This window comes from Callithrix jacchus, chromosome 11 (genome assembly GCF_049354715.1).
Source record: "Callithrix jacchus isolate 240 chromosome 11, calJac240_pri, whole genome shotgun sequence".
NCBI lineage: Eukaryota > Metazoa > Chordata > Mammalia > Primates > Cebidae > Callithrix > Callithrix jacchus.
The window spans coordinates 98135844-98153565 of record NC_133512.1 but is presented as its reverse complement, the minus strand read 5'-3'; the positions used below and the strand labels follow the sequence as shown (position 1 = coordinate 98153565).

The 17722-nt window shown below is 42.1% G+C and overlaps 1 protein-coding gene, 1 non-coding gene and 1 pseudogene across 8 annotated transcripts in view; 1 reads left to right on the top strand and 2 right to left on the bottom strand.

Moving 5' to 3' along the window:
* Nucleotides 1-406: 406 nt before the first annotated feature.
* On the bottom strand, nt 407-2234 carry LOC144578416 (asparagine--tRNA ligase, cytoplasmic pseudogene; annotated as a pseudogene).
* Nucleotides 2235-3156: 922 nt separating this feature from the next.
* Nucleotides 3157-17722, bottom strand: part of LOC128928445 (uncharacterized) — a 60009-nt gene continuing 45443 nt past the window's right edge. For 3 of the 7 annotated variants that reach the window (XR_013524160.1, XM_078343544.1, XM_078343543.1), the window contains 2 exons: nt 8832-8952; nt 3157-4130 (listed from right to left, as the gene is read on the bottom strand). Coding sequence is in view for 4 of the 7 variants with exons in the window: in XM_078343544.1 (XP_078199670.1) it covers nt 4088-4130; nt 8832-8952 (164 nt within the window). In the remaining 3 variants the exon portion in view is untranslated. Of the gene's footprint in view, nt 4131-8345; nt 8627-8831; nt 8953-17722 lie in introns of those variants that run through there. The other 4 variants (XM_078343542.1, XM_078343541.1, XR_013524162.1 and 1 more) reach the window with 3 other exon arrangements.
* Nucleotides 3994-4065, top strand: TRNAC-GCA (transfer RNA cysteine (anticodon GCA)). Its single transcript has one exon. It is a non-coding gene; the product is annotated as a tRNA-Cys (tRNA).

Sequence of the window (17722 nt, the reverse complement as noted above, 5' to 3'; positions counted from 1 at the left end):
AAAAGATTAACAACTGATTCAAAAGACTGTATTCATTTGATTCCAGTGTCTACTGCTGAATTATATTGTGGTCTAATATGAGCACATGTTTATACCATCTTGCCAATTTCCCCTCCAAGATTTTGGTTTTAACTCATTGATGCAATAAAATAAATCAAAGAATTCCAGGTACACTTAAAAGGACAGGAAGATTAAGTTACTGGAGTATCTTAGACCATGATCTAAAACTGTTGAATTCCACAGATAAAACTTGAATAAAATGATTAACTTGAATGAGGTGAATGAAATGCTGGAAAGCATCCCTAACTACAGTTTCATGCCCGATATTTCCCCCAAACTTTGTAATGGATATCTTTTCTTAAGATAACAACCTTAATATCACTCGATGTTCAGGTGATTTGGGGTACTTTTTATGGTAGCAGAAAGAAAAAAAAGAAATAGAAAACCCCAATGGAATGAAAAAGGAAGATTTTGGCTTTTTGTTTCCTTTTTTAAAGAGGCAGCCTGTTTTTTTTCATAATCTTTCCTCCGCACTTCTGGAGAATGGGTTATGGCTTGCAGCACTGGACAAATCGAGGGTATAAGCACACGTCTCGGATGTGATACCTATTCAGAATCCACGTTAAGAATCGTTCCAGGCCCAAGCCATAGCCTCCATGTGGACATGTGCCGTATTTTCTCTAATCTGTATACCAGTAATAGGGAGTGGGGTTGATCCCTTCCCTTTTATAACCTGCCAGTATTTCTTCACTATCCCAGATACTCATTGAGCCTCCCACAATCTCACCAACATTGGGCATCAACACATCCACAGATTCAGTAAGACGGGGATCCTCAGGACATCGCTACATGTAGAAGGACTTGATCTCCACAGGAAATCGACACAGCAAGATTGGTTCATTAATGGTGTCTGTCATCAGTCTCTAGGAGCTTCTGGGATATCTTCTCCAAATTCCTAGAAAGTTCCATCTTCTTTTTTATATCGTGTTCTTTTAGCCACATGATAGCATCTGAATAGTTCATCTGTTTGAAAGGCCGTTTGGGGGGCTTAAAGTTCGGGTTGAGTTCATACACTATGCTGGCTACAGGTGACTTCAATACTCGGTCTACCACAGCACAGACCGAGTCCTCCAGCCGGTATAGGAGGTCCTCAAAGCTCAGGAAAGGACACTCCGCTTCCACGTGAGGGTACTCAGCCAGGTGCCTTCGTGTTCTGGACTGTTCTGCCCGGTATGACTGCACGATCCAAAAAACATCTCCCAGGGCTGGGAGGCAAGTCTCCAGGTACAACTGAGAGGACTGAGTCAAAAATGCCTCTTCCCCAAAGTAGTTAAGCTTGAAGAGCGTGGAGCCACCTTCTGCTTGTGTTTGCACTAATGTTGGAGGAGCAACTTCACAGTACCCCCCATCAAAGCAGTGATCTCTAAAGCACTTGGTGATCATGGAGCGTACTCTGAAGGTTTTGGACATGCTTTCTCCTCGGATCATCATGTGTCTGTTGTTGAGCTGGACGTCAACGTCAGATTCCTCATTGAGCAAGTCGTCAGCTCCTCCAGCAGGGGCCAAGCCAATGAGTTCCCAGAAGTCACAAGTCAGCTCATGGCCACCTGGAGCCTGCTTGCCCTTTGGGGTAAGATTTAGCGTTCCATACACTGCAACGCTACTCTCCATGGACAAGAGACTCCACCGTAGCACAGACACAACTCATCCGCCAAGACAACACTGAAGAAAACCTGTTCCACTCGCAACACCAGAAACATTAAATCCTTTCCTTGCCTACGTAGCCTGTGGACCCAGGCAAACACCTTTACTCGTTGGCCTTGATATCCTTCTAACTCATTAATCTTCCCACATTTTGGCTCTGGGAGACTTGGATCGTTTTTACTGGTAATCTTCTTGGCTTCTCCAGGTTCTTTTCTCTTTGTAAATGATCTTCTGCCTCTTTCTTATCCCGGGAGTCACTCTTCATTGTTTCCTATGCCACATCTTTTTAATGTTGTTCATCTGCGATTTAGAAATAACATCCCACCTCTCATTTGCTTTTTGTGAATCTACATAAATGGTAGGAAATGGTTCTTCTACTGTCATCAAAGCCTAGTGCCATGCCTGCAGTGGCCGTGATCACCTCCAAGGACAGAGACGCAACACCGCCGCCGCCTTAGCACCCCAATGTGCACCCTATATAAGGTATTTTTTAAAGCCAAAATGGGCTCATATCATACACCTGTTGTGCATCTGCTTTTCACTTAATGTTTCATTGAAGCGTCTTCCCGTGCCACTGCAGTGGATCCAGCTTACTGATTCCGTTGCATTGCATTTCATCCTGCGAATGTACTGTAATGTTTTTACCAATTCCCTGCCCATGGATATTTAGATGGTCTCCAGTGTTTGGCTGTAATGAATTAAAAAATGGCTGTGCGGGCACGGTGGCTCACGCCTGTAATCCCAGCACTTTGGGAGGCCAAGGTGGGTGGATCACGAGGTCAACAGATCGAGACCATCCTGGTCAACAAGGTGAAACCCTGTCTCTACTAAAAATACAAAAAAATTAGCTGGGCGTGGTGGCGCGTACCTGTAATCCCAGCTACTCGGGAGGCTGAGGCAGGAGAATTGCCTGAACCCAGGAGGGTGTGATGAGTCTCCACATACATGTGTCTTCATACACATATGAATATTTTTGAAGGTTAAATTCCTAGAAGCGGTACTCTGTAACAGAGTATGATTTTTTTAATTTTTTTTTTCTTTTAGTTTAGTTTTTTTTTTTGAGACGGAGTTTCACTCTTGTTACCCAGGCTGGAGTGCAATGGCACGATCTCGGCTCATCGCAACCTCCCGCCTTCTGGGTTCAAGTAATTCTCCTGCCTCAGCCTCCCAAGTAGCTGGGACTATAGGCGCGCACCACCATGCCCAGCTAATTTTTGTATTTTTAGTAGATACGGGGTTTCACCTTGTTGACCAGGATGGGCTCGATCTCTTGGCCTCGTGATCTACCCGCCTCGGCCTCCCAAAGTGCTGGGATTATACACGTGAGCCACCGCGCCCGGCCTCTTTTAGTTTTTATCTTATTTTATTTATTTATGTTTATTATACTTTAAGTTCTGGGGTATATGTGCAGAACGTACAGGTTTGTTACATAGGTATACACGTGCCATGGCGTTTTGTGCATCCATCCCTCAGTCAGATTTTTATTTCAGGTTCAGAAGTACATATACAGGTTTGTCATTTAGGTAAACTCGTGTCACAGGGGTTTGGTGTACAGATTATTTCCTCACCCAGGTACTAAGCACAGGTATTTTTTTCTGATCCTCTCTCTGTTTCCACCATCCACCCTCAAGTAGGTGCCTGTGGGTATTGCTCCCCTCTCTGTGTCCATGTGTTCTCATCATTTAGCTCTCACTAATAGGAGAGAACATGCGGTATTTGGTTTTCTGTTCCTCCGTTAGTTTTCTTAGGATAATGGCCTCTAGCCCCATCCATGTTGCTGCAAAGAACATGATTTCGTACTTCTTTTAGAGCTGCATCGTATTCCGTGGTGTATTATGTGCCACATTTTTGGTATTCTGAGTATTGTTTTTTAAGTAGCTTTCTTTTACAAAAGGAATTTGCTTATCACTTGGCAAATTATCAACAGTATTCTATGTCAAATACAAGCCCCAGACACAGGCTCTGGGCCTCCTTTCAGTGCAGGGGAGGGTGGTGTCACGCAGAATTCTGTCCCCAGCCCAGCACACCTGACATGATGCTCAACAATTGCTACTGTCAGAGAATTATCTAGATGAAGCGTCTCTCCAGTTATAAAGCTCAACCAGGCCTCTGGGGTGTCCTCAGCCAGGTGCACACAGAAGTGATGGGGGAGGAAGTGTAAGTGACAGGAGGGAGGCCAGAGTTCAGAGACACAGAACCGGCCTTGACATCCCAACCAGAAGAGCTGAGTCTTGTTCTTGGTGAGTCAACACATGAAAAGGGTGTTAATTATACCATCTTCTTGGGCCTGGGGGCATAGCTCAATGGTAGAGCATTTGACTGCAGATCAAAAGGTCCCTGGTTCAAATCCAGGTGCCCCTTACCTATTTTGTTTTTCTTTTAATCACCGAAGTGGATCCTGGGTCATAAGCTCTTCCCAATCCACCCTGGGGAAAAATGACACAGCATATCAAATCTTGGACCCACAGCATCTCTGAAGTGCAGACTCATAGTCCTCATGTGATTTTATGGACTTTAAAGTTTGTAAGGCACAGACCCCTGCCTCCTCTAGCCTTCTGGGTACCACTACCCCACATTCCAGAGTTGTTCAGAATCTCCCCATTAAGGTCCATGTGATCCTCAAGAGAAGGCTAGGCCATGTTTCTAAGTCCTGCTGTATTCTCCCCAAAGCACCCAGCTTGGGCCGAGGCACAGGAGTACCTGAACCAGCAGCAACAGCACGCTCACCTCCAATGGGCATGAGAAATCTAATGAGCATAGATTTCTGGACTTTGGCTCTTTGTCTCCAGGTTCTGGATTCCCCACCTGGGGCTGCTGCAGACTCACACCCCGGCCCGCCCAGACCATGGACTGGGGAGAGCATGATTCTGGGAGGCTCTGTGAGACAGACTAAGGACAAGGGATGATAGAGAAAGTTAGCTGGGGATTTCTAGAGGACTGACTGGACACCATCAGCCTATTTTTTTTCTCTTCTCCATGCAGACAGATTTAGATCATGGGCTCCCATAAGGGAAAGGAAGCTTGAGTCAGATTCCAAAATCAGTAAGTAAAAATAAGAACAGGTAGAGGGCACCCCGATTGGAACCTTTTAATTTGTCCTCTAAAGCTCATCTCATGATTATGTGATGAAGACCTTGCACTCTGTAGCCGAAGGTGGCAGCATAAAAGCCGTGGCTGCTCTGGGAGGGCCTCGGGATTGACTGAAAGCTGCTTCCCCGGCTCACCTGTCCACTGCAGCACGGGGCATGTGTGGTGACGAGAGCACATTTGCTCCCATGAAAATCAAGGCTCATATGCTCCACTCAGACCTCCTGAATCAGAATGCTTGGGAGTGGGGCCACGGAGCTGTTTATAACAAGCTCCTCAGATGATTCCAATGGAAAGTCAGATTGGGAACTGCCACGTTAGCTTGGAACACGATGTTATAGGCTTGAGGAGAGGTCATAATTAAGCACACACGCATGATTAATAGAAGGGTTGTGACCAAATTCCACATAGCTGGTCTTGGGCTCTCTCTATTAACCCAACCCCGGGCGAGACATGACCAGGCCTGCTGCCCCTCTGCTTCCGCTGCTCCCCATCTGCTGAGCCCTCAATGGGCCCAGTGAGAGGGGCCGCCCCTGGAAGTCATCTGACTGACTTCCAGCTGAAAGTCTAGCACTAAGAGACACTAAATTTGCATCATGGACCTCTTGCCTGCAGGCAAATACTCTTCCTCTGAACCAGAAACCTACCACAGATGAGTTCCCAATGGACACCGCTTAAGGATGTGGCCTGCTCAGGGGAGGGATCCTCCTTAAACCCGCAATAGTTTCTGTTTATTCCAGGTTAGATCCCATGTCCTGGCGGAGCTATCTCATACGAACCAACCCTCTCTGGCCATTGGCTCTGGCCCTCTCCCACTGACCCCCAATTTGAGTTCCAGGGCCTCCTCTGCACTGTGCGGTCCCTTCTTCTGTCTCAAGCTGGGTGCATGAGCTTTGACATCACTCCTTGCTGGAATCATCATCCGCTCCATCTCTCCTTCCTTTGCCTCTTCCTCATGCACATTTATTTTAAAATCAACCCCCCCACCCCACCCTCACCCTTTAGACCACTGCTGGATTTTGCTTCTTTTCCATTTTCTTTTCTTTTCTTTTGAGATGGAGTCTCGTTCTGTAGCCCAGGATAGAGTACAATGGTGCATCTCTGCTCACTGCAACCTCCACCTCCCAAACCCAGACTACTCTCCTGCCTCAGCCTTCCAAGTATCTGGGATTACAGAGACATACCACCATGCCCAGCTAATTTTTGTATTTTTGGTATAGACGGGGTTTTGCCATGTTGGCCAGGCTGGTCTCGAACTCCTGACTTCAGGTGACCCACACACCTCGGCCTCCCAAAGTGCTGAGATTACAGAAGAGAACCACCACGCCCAGCCCTTCTTTGCCGTTTTCTGCCTTTTCCACCTGTTATCCCAAGGCCAAATTCAACATCTTGGACTGCAGGGCTGAGCCTAGGGAAGGTGGAACATGCCCTCTTGGTGAGCAGCCCAGTTGTCTCAGAAGGTGTCACTCAGTAGGTTAGCACATATGAGGGACAGGGATTAGGCATGAGCCTGCCTGTCTGGGGGTTCAAAGCCCAGGCCCAAAGGGGCTTCTGAACTGGGATGAGGAATCCCTCCCTCCACTGGCTGAAACACGGCCCAGGCACATCAGACCATAGGCAAACTGGGCTCCTTCTCCAGCAAGGCACATCCACAGGGACACATGGTGTCTGTCTCCCGCTATAGTCAGAGGCCGCATAGGTTCCAGACTTGTGGCACAGGGGTTCGTGCTCGATTTGAATTAGAGAGTTCATTTTGGCTGTAGCGTCTTTCACTGGTTGACAAAGACACACAATTAAAAGGCTTTTCAAAGATGCCAGAACTCCAGAAAATGACGTGTTTCTAAATAATGTAGTAAAGGGGTTTTCTTCTAACCATTGTGTTGGTGGAAGCTATGGGGTTGGGAGTGAGGGCACGTCACATGAATTTAGTACATTCCAACTTTCCAGTCTCTCAAAGTCTAGAGTTACTGTTCAGGGGTCTTCAGGCATCTCAATTTCATCTGTCTCTGAACAATTTTGATTTCTGATTTTAATCAGCAAGTTGATCAAACAATAAAAATAATCCCCAGCTACTCCAAGTAGGACACAGAAGCAATAATTTTCTTAGCTATTTTTCCAGCGTGGGCTATAGCTTATGCCATATTCCTAGACCCAAAGATTAACTGGAGTGCCTCCAAATCTAGCCTCAGCCAGTCTGGATAATCAGTACCATTTCCGTAATGATCTGTGGCCTGAAACGCACTCCTAACACCAATTTATACAGCAGGTAGAAAATTTGGGTACAAAACCAGAAGCTTTGACTACCTGAAACAGATAAGGTGACAGTTGTCAGGCTGCTCATAACGCTGAAGGAAAGCCTGGAGCCAGCGGCTTAGGAGTTGGGCAGGATCCTAGAGGCACTAGGCAGCCAGGCCTCAGCCAGAGTCACACGCACAATGGGCTGTGAAGAGTGACTTCACCCTGGATCCACACCAGAGCTGTGACACCACCAAAATGAACTCTAAACTCTTCCCATTTCTGTGTTTCACTCACTTGATCACCAAAGGATGAGTGACAAATTCCCCTACCCCAGCTTGCTGGAGATGACAGACAGCATCTCCATCTGTCGGAGACCTTCGACGCCCCAAGCCCAGCTGTGGCAGTACAGCCAGGTGGCAGGGCTGCTTGTGCTGTGTCTACCCCCAGCTGCAGGGGCTTCTTTTGCCCTAGGCCCTTTACAAAGCCTTTCAGGCGGGAGCAGCACACCATGGGAAGTAACTTTGGTCTCTCAAGCCCTCTCTGATGGTGGTGGTGAACAGGGCAAGGTGCAGATGTGGTCTTTTCTGGGCTATTCAGGTGTTCCCAAACTATTGGACCTTCAGAAGCTTCATAGATGCAGCAGACCACCAATAATCCCAAAACTATGCAAATATTTCCCACTTCTCAGTATAGTTTCCAGGCAAACGGATGAAGGGCCTATTAGGGAAAATCTAGCAGGAGGATTCACAGGCCATGACCTGGTATTTTGGCAGAGTCCTTTTCTCAAGCTCAGCTTCCCCGTCATCAAGGGAGGCAGGGTCTCTGAGCAGATTCAGAACTGGGGACTGGGTCAGAGGCCAGGAACCTGCATTGTGCTGGCCACGGCAGTAGCTCAGATCTACACATCAAGGGGACCAGGATGGGCTCCCCATTCTCAGGCCTAAAAACCTCACCACTGATGAGCCACAGCCAAGACCTGTGTGGCACAGACCATGAAGTAACACCCAAAGTTCATTTCGAGCTAAAGTATCACGCTGCTTGGCCTCTGACACCCTAGGATCATCCCAGCCCCACTGAAATCAGGCACTCGATTTCCACTGTCATGCCTCCTGTCAGCATCTCTGTCTACAGAGAACAGCTACCAGAATTCTTTTCAAGAATGTAGAACCTCCACACACCTATGTGTTGTTCAAGCCAGGGCAAGTCACGTGTGGTAAATTCACTCCAGCTTACCTACCCCCTGAAGCCCACGGATTCTTTCTACATTACAGCAAGAAATCCCGAGCATCTCAAATACATTTGGAATTGGCCTCCTGTGAATCCAGGCTTAGGTCCACCAACTGAGCAAACAGGTTTATCCCAGCTGCTCCAGCTATGGTATCTTAAATAGAACTTTAATTGGGCACACTCCAAATAAAAAATTCAGATTCATTTAAAATTATATGGTTTCTACTTTATAAAATACTCCAAGAACCCATATTCACACATACTGTTGAGGATTTTGCTGACATACATTAGCCAGTTGGAAATGATTTTGGTGTGTGAGTCTTCACCTCCCAGCAACTGGTGCCCAGGCTCAGCTGAGATTCTACTCTCACTGTAGGACAAGGGACAATAAGAGGTGGGGAAACAGATCTCTTGCCATGAAAACCCTTCTATCTGGGCTGGTTAGCTTTCAGGTGGGAAGAAGGGGCAGGCTTGGAGATTAGGTAGAGTTGGTGATTTGAGATAAACTGAGTATTCCAAATGCTCCCATAAATACACCTAATAATTCTTAAAGTTCCACTCTCTTAATCACTCACCTATTTTCAGCTAGGAGACTGGGGGATGCCGCAGATTCCATGGACATCAAAGTTTGGCACCCACGGGGATCAGCCTTGGCTCTCATTCTCAGCTCTTCCACTTCGGTGACAGGAAAGAGTTCTGTGATACAGACAGAAGAAGGTCTGTGTTTCAGTCCATGTGGAACAGATCTTACACAGTGACACATGAGCTATTTCCTTTCTTCAAACTGGTAGGACCAATATCTTGCCCAGAGGCCACTTATAATCTGGGAACTACAAATTGGTCCTGATGGGACTGCAGGCAAGAGTTACTCAACTTTTCTGCATTCTGACATGGGCTTCTGGATTTCTATCTCCCCAACTACCTAGATTTTCATCATCTTCAAGTTTAATGAGACCAGATTCCCAATCCACATTCTCTTCATTTCCCTGAAATCACTTTTTACACATCCCTGGACTCTGCCTTCTTTCAAAAAAGAAGGAGAAGCAGAAGAAGAAGGAGAGTGAATTTTGTCTAGTAGACTCTAATTTTATCGGGAGCCATTATGCTCTTAATACACAAAGTCTGGCACTCAATAAAGAATACTATGTATACCAAGAGTGAGAGAAATATGAACAAAACCAAGAGAAAGACAGTAGAAGTAAGTGACCTAGATATCAAAGAATTTAAAATAACTTTGATAATATATTTTAAAAAACAGAAACAGAAAAAGCGTGGAGAATTTCACATTATAATTTGTAAGAAAAAATTCAAAAGGAAATTCTAAAACAAAAAATCATAATATTTAACATTAAATTTTAATACATGTATTTAACAGAAATGTATTCACAGTGGACCAGTGGATTCATGAACAGAAAAACAAACCAACAGAAAAATATCCAAACTGAAACAAAGAAAGGTGAAGAATGGATGAAAAGAAAAGGAAAATAGGATATAAATGGGAAACAGTTAAAAGTTCTTACATGTTATTCAAATCCCAAAAGGAGGTAAGAAAGTGTATAACACAAAATCAAGACGTGAAAGTTAATTGACAAGCATTTTCCAAACCTAATGAAAAATATCAACTCACTTTTTAAAGAAATTCAGTTAGTCAAAAGGAAAAAAAACACACAAAGGAGACCATTAACACTGTCCACAGGTGATGGAGGAAAAGACAAAAGACAAAACAAACAAACAAAGCCAAAAGAAACTATGCCTAGATAGATTACCATAAAACCAGTTTTTAAAGAGAGAGGAAGAGGCTGGACCTGGCGGCTCATGCCTGTAGTCTTAGCACTTTGGTAGGGCCAAGGTGGGCAGATCCCTTGAGGTCAGTTCAAGACCAGCCTGGCCAACATGATGAAGCTGTATCTCTCTAAAAATACAAAAATTAGCCAGGCCTGGTGGCATGTGCCTGTAATCCCAGCTACTTGGGAAGATGAGGCAAGAGAATCACTTGAACACAGGAGATGGAGGTTGCAGTGAGCCCAGATCATGCCCCTGCACTCCAGCCTGGGTGACATAATGAGACTTCATCTCAGAAAGAGAGAGAGAGAGAGAGAGAGAGAGAGAGAGAGAATGAGAGAGAGAGGAAGAGAAATCTGAAAGGCAGCCTCTAAGGAAAAGGATCAAATTTTACAATTAACAGATGATTTGCCAAAGGAAATTATGGGAGCCAGGTGGCATGGAACAACAGTTTACAGTGCTGAAAGGAAATAACCCAAATAAAATTCTACACAACAGTAACTACTTTACATAATATAAAAGTATTTAAAACTTTAATTAAAATATAAAATTTTCAGACTGAATGAGAAAAAATAACCACACTATAAGTTGCTTAGATGAAGCTCTAGCAGAGGGTCACATAAAATGGAAAGTGAAAATATAAATAAGAATATGACATACAAACAGTAACCAAAGAGGCTAGGATGGCATTATTAATATGATGCAAAATAGCCTTGAACTTGGCAAGAGTTTCTACAGGTAAAGGGGATATTTAAAAATGACAAGGAGTTCAATCCAGCAGGAAGCTATTATAATCCCAAATCTGAATGCACCCAAAAATATGGTGTGAAAATAAATAAAACAAAAATGGATAGAACTAAAAGTAGAAATAGACATATCTTCAATCGTAGTGGCAGATTTTAACGTATCTTTTTCTGTAGCTAATAGAGCAGGCAAATAAAATGTTAGTAAGCATGTGAAGAATCTGAAAAACACAACCAAAAAATGTGACCTAATTGATATATAATCAACAATGCACCATACAATGGCACATTTTATATGTTTGAATGCACACAGAACATTTATCAAATTTAACTATATTTGGTGATGTAAAGTAAGTTGCCACAAATTTGAGGATCAAAATCATAGAGAACATTTTTGGACCATATTATAGCTGAATTAGGCCAAGTTATCAGAAACAGAAATAATTAGGAAATCCCCAGCTTCTTGGAAGCTAAACAATACACTTCCAAATAACCCATAAGCAAAAAAAGATATCAAAATAGAAATTAAAAAGTATCTTGAACCAAATGTTAACAAAGATATAACAAGTCAAAATTCATATGCTACAGGTAAAGTCATGCTTGGTAAAAGTCATACCCTTTTTTTTTTTTTTTTTGAGATGAAGTCTTGCTCCTGTCAAGTGCAGTGGCGCAATCTCAGCTCACTGCAACATCCACCTCCCGGGTTCAAGTAATTCTCCTTCCTCAGCCTCTCAAGTAGCTGGGATTATAGGCATGTGCCACCACACCCAGCTAATTTTTGTATTTTTAGTAGAGATGAATTTTGCCTTTTTGACCAGGCTGGTCTCAAACTCCTGACCTCAGGTGATCCACCCACCTCAGCCTCCCAAAGTGGTAGGATTACAGGCATGAGCCACTGCACCCAGCCAAAATTCATACTCTTAACTGATCAGATTATCTGACATTTAGCCTTATTTTTCTTATATCAGATAACTGATATTCAGTTTTTTTTCTTTTATCTTCAACTAAGAGTATGAATTTTACCAAGCATTATATCTATGCTTATACCTAAATATCAAGAAAAAAGTAACAGCAATTTAACCTTAAAGCAAAAAAGAAGAAAACAACAAGCAAATTTCTCCTCTGAAATTAATTTCAGAGGAGAAAGCAATGAAATAAAAACCAATCATACAATCAGAGAAAAGCAACAAAGCCAAACATCGATTTATCAAAAATAATAAAACCAATAAACTCTAGAAACACTTAAGAAGATAAACAGAAAGAGAGGGAGAAACCCTACCATTACCAACATCATGAATGAAAACGGACATCACTACAAAGTCAACAGACTTTAAACAGATAAGATTTGATCATGATCATCTTTAATTCAAAATAAATTGTCAGGTAAACAAACAAGTTCTTTAAAAACATATCTTCTTAAACAGAATAAACAGAAAATGTGATTAGTGTGATACATATTAAATTCATTATTTAAAACCTCTCAGCAGGCCGGGCGCGGTGGCTGAAGCCTGTAATCCCAGCACTTTAGGAGGCCGAGGCGGGTGGATCACGAGGTCAGCAGATCGGGACCATCCTGGTCAACATGGTGAAACCCCGTCTCTACTAAAAATACAAAAAATTAGCTGGGCACGGTGGTGCGTGCCTGTAATCCCAGCTACTCGGGAGGCTGAGGCAGGAGAATTGCCTGAACCCAGGAGGCGGAGGTTGCGGTGAGCCGAGATTGCGCCATTGCGCTCCAGCCTGGGTAACAAGAGCGAAACTCCGTCTCAAAAAAAAAAAAAAAAAAAAAAAAACCTCTCAGCAACAGTAACAAAGCAACAACAAAAACAGGCTCAAATGACTTCATTGGTAAATTCTTCCAAATACTTGCAAAGAAAAGTAACACCAAGTTTATGCAAACTCTTTCAGAGAAAAGAACACAGAGAACACTTCCCAATTCATTTCATGAGCCAGCATAACCTTGATAACAAGTTCTAATACAACATTACAAGAAAGAGAAACACACAAAAAATCTGTTTTACGAGGATAGATGCAAATACCATCCAATGAAATATCAAAAGGATAATTCAGCACAACTAAGTTGTATTCCAAGAGTGCAAGGGTAGTTTCATATTTAAGAATTGGCTAATAGACTTCATTACATTAACAAAAAAACGGAGACATATAATGAAATTGTCTTAATAGATGGAAGAAAAAAGCTGAATAGAATTCAACATTCATTCTTTGTAAAGACTTTTGGTTAAGTAGGAATAGAAATGAACTTCCTTAACATGACAAAGGACATCAACGCTCACAGTCAACATTATCTTATGGTGAAATATTGAAACTCTCCCCCACGATCATAAATTAGACAAGAATGCTTGCTATCACCACTCTATTCAAAACTGCTAGCCATTTTAAATGAAAATTGAAAATAAATGAATCAGTTATCAAACAAAATGATTATGAAAGTAGACTATCCAAAATAACCTATAGTAAGCTACTAGAATTAACAAATGAGTTAGGTCATTGGCTACAAGATCTGTTCCGTATGCAAACTTTAGTTGTATTTCTAAATGCTAGCAACAAACACATGGAAAATAAAATTAAAATGTACAGTATTAGGCCGGGCGCAGTGGCTCACTCCTGTAATCCCAGCACTTTGGGAGGCCGAGGCGGGCAGATCACGAGGTCAGGAGATCGAGACGATCCTGGCTAACATAGTGAAATCCTGTCTCTATTAAAATACAAAAAAATTAGCTGGGCGTGGTGCGCACCTGTAGTCCCAGCTACTCAGGAGGCTGAGGCAGGGGAATAGCCTGAACCCGGCCAGCAGAGGATGCCGTGAGCCAAGCTCATGCCCCTGTACTACAGCCTGGGCTACAGAGCAAGAATCCATTTCAAAGAAAAAGAAAGAAAAGAAAAATGTATAGTATATACAAGAGCGTTTAAAAAGTCAAATGTCTAATAATAAATATAACAAAAATCATACAAGTTCCTCTGTGGTGACTATTGCAATGCAATTTTCAGACAACATAAAGATAATATAAACAAATAAAGAAATACATCATATTCATGATTTGAAGAACTCAGTATTGTAAAAATGTCCACTCTTCCCAAATTAATCTACAAATTCACATAAACCCAATGAAAATCCAGTTGAGATTTTAATTTTGTTATAAAATAGTCAAACTGATTTTAACATTTATACAGAAGTGCAAATTTCTGAGGAGAGCCAAGAGTAGGGGATTTACATGACTACAGTTTTAATTTATAGGAGCTAAAACTGTAAAACTTTCACAAGGAAACATAGTTGTAAATCTTTATGGTCTTAGATTAGAAAATAATTTTTGACTATTAATATAATACTAATAGCTTAAACAGTGAAAGAAAAAGACAAGTTAAAAAATTTTGTGCATTAAAGGACACTATTAAGAAAGTGAAAAACAACCCAAAGAATGGAAGAAAATGTTTGTAAATTATATATCTGATAAGGGCCTCGTATCTAGAGTATATAAAGAAATCTAACAACTCAGCAGTAAAAAGACAACCCAATTAAAAATGAGTGAAGGACTTGAATACACATTTCTCCAAGGAAGATATACAAATAGCCAATGAATACATGAAAAGATATTCAACATGATTATTAGCTTAAAAAAATACAAATCAAAACCACAGTGAGATATCACTTCACACCTACTAGGACGGTTATCATAATTTTTAAAAGTAAAAACAAGTAAGGGTGAGGATGTGGAGAAATTGGAACCCTCATATATTACTGGTATGAATGAAAAGTGTTTTTCACTTTGGAAAACAGTCTGGCAGTTACTCAAAATCTTAAACATAGATTTACCGTATGTCCCAGCAATTCTACTTCTAGGCATATACCCAAGAGAATTGAAAACATGGTCATAAATAAAGTTGTTCCTGAGTATTCACAGCAGCAATGCTTATAATAATCCCACAATGGGAAAAAACCCAAATGTCCACCAACTGATGAAAGGATAAACAAAGTATGGTATATCCATATAATGGAATATTATGTAGTCATAGAAAGGAATGTAATACTGGTGTATGGCGCAACATGATGAACCTTGAAAACATTATTCTGAGTGAAAGAAGCCAGACAAAGGAGGTCCCATATTGTATGATTCCCTTTACATAAATGTTCAGAATAAAAATATCCAGAGAGACTGAAAGTAGATTAGTGTCAACCAGCAGATGGGAGGAGAGGAGAATCAGGTGGTAGAGGGTTTCTTTTGGGGATGATGGAAATGTTCTAGAATTAGATAGTGGTATTGGTGCACATCATTATGAATAACTAAAAACCACTGAATTGTACACTTTATTTATTTATTTATTTATTTATGAGACGGAGTCTCTCTCTGTCACCCAGGCTGGAGTGCAGTGGCGAGCCCTCGGCTCACTGCAACCTCCACTTCCTGGGTTCAAGCAATTCTCTTGCCTCAGCCTCCCTAGTAGCTGGGACTACAGGTGCATGCCATCACCCCAGCTATTTTTTTGTATTTTTAGTAGAGACGGGGTTTCACCATGTTAGCCAGGATGGTCTCCATCTCCTGACCTCGTGATCCGCCCACCTTGGCTTCCCAAACTGTTGGTATTACAGGCATGAGCCACTGCGTCTGGCCTTTTTTTTTTCTTTTGTGAGGGAGTTTTGCTCCTCGCCCAGGCTGGAGTGATGTAGTGCAGTCTCGGCTCACTGCAACCTCTGCCTCCTGGGTTCAAGTGATTCTCCTGCCTCAGCCTCCCGAGTAGCTGGGATTACAGGTGACCGCGACCACGCCTGGCTAATTTTTTTTTTTTTTTTGTATTTTTAGTAGAGATAGGGTTTCACCATATTGGCCAGGCTTGTCTCAAACTCCTGACCCCAGGTGATCCGCCTGCCTCAGCCTCCCAAAGTGCTGGGATTACAGGTGTGAGCCACCGCACCTGGCTGAATTGTACAGTTTAAAATGCTTAAAATAGTGAACTTTATGTTATGTGCATTTTATCTCCATAATAAAATGTATTATAAATTATAGTAATTTAGACACTGTGGCATTTGGATCAAAGATAGATCACCCAATGGAACAGAATATAAAGTCCAACAAAAATCAAACATAAATGGTCACCTGATTTATGAAAAGGTGACACTAACAGTAGGGAAAGAATGGTCTTTTTAATAAGTGATTCTGGGTCAATTAGATGCCCATATTTTTAAAAAAACTAACCTAACCTATTTCAGACCACTTGTAGCAATCAGTTCCAGATGGTTTTACAGATATAAATGTGAAAGATATGGTAATAATACTTTCAAAATACACCATCTTCATGACTTCGAACATGTACATAGGCGGTCATTTCTTATGGTAAATTGGACAATACTAAGATTCATAATTTTTGCTCTTGACCAGAATCACTAAAATGAGAAAGACAGAAAATAGCACATGTGGTGTGCATATGGAATGACTAGATGACGGTAGTATGAACTAGAACGGTCTGAAAAACTGCTGGTATTTCCTAAAGGTGAATGTGTACAAACTGTGTGACCCAGAAAATTCTCTTCTAAAAATGCGTACAAATGTTTTTTTGCATGTTTACCAAAAAAACATACAAAATGCTCATAGCTGTACCATGTATAACAGCCTCAAACTAGAATCTGCACTAACATACATGTAATTGGATAGATAACTTGTGGTATATTCACAGGATAGAATATGAAACGGAAATGGGAATAGACACACTACAACTATAAGCAGCAACAAGGATGAAAGGGAAAGGATCAAGATGAATGCAGACTATTTTAGAAAAGAAAAAGTCGACAACTTCCACTGTCAAGTAATGAGACTTATCAAAATCTACAGAAATTAAGACTCTGGGTTATTGGCACAAGAACAGACACATAATCCAATGGACCCCAACACAGAATCCAAACACAGACCCAAACTTATTGAAGCATGTATTTATGTAAGTTTCAAAGTGCAGTATAGTCATATAAGAGAACACTAGGCAGCAATGGAAAATCATGAGCTACAGCTACATACAAAGCTTTGGAGAAACTTCTCAGACACGTGTTGGGTAAAAGACCCCAGACACAGAGGCTACATACAAGTATCTTTTTTTTTGAAACGGAGTTTCGCTCTTGTTACCCAGGCTGGAGTGCAATGGCACGATCTCCGCTCACTGCAACCTCCGCCTCCTGGGTTCAGGCAATTCTCCTGCCTCAGCCTCCTGAGTAGCTGGGACTACAGGCACGCGCCACCGTGCCCAGCTAATTTTTGTATTTTTAGTAGAGACGGGGTTTCATCTTGTTGACCAGGATGGTCTCGATTTCTTGACCTTGTGATCCACCCACCTCGGCCTCCCAAAGTGCTGGGATTACAGGCGTGAGCCACCGCAACCAGCCACAAATATCTCTTAATGGTAAAACTGGATAAGCAAATTTGATGTATTTCTATAATGAAATATGATATAACAATAAAAATGAACAAAACACAGCTATACACAAACAAATGATGACTCTGAGAGACTATGTTGAGCAAAAGAGAAAAGCTGCAAAAGAATGCCTGTAGTAAGATCCATTTTGCATCAGGTTTTAAAACTGGCATACCTAAATGACAGTGTTTAGAGATGCATTACACAGGTGGTAAAATGATTAATATAAGCCAGTAGACTATTTGCACAAAAATCAAGATAGAGGCAAGAAAGATGCTGTGATAAGGAAGGGAGACTCAGGGATCCTGGGGCTGGGGTGGCAATGTTCAATTTTTGACCCATGCAGTGGATACATAGGTGGTTAATGAAACTGCACATATATGCATATATATGCTAATCTGTATGTACATCTCACAAGTAAAAAATCCATTGGTTGGTACTTCATACACTGCTGGTGGATGTGCACTCCCATGGGGCTTTTCTGGAGACAAATTTGACCACAGAGAGGCTTAAAATATGCATACATG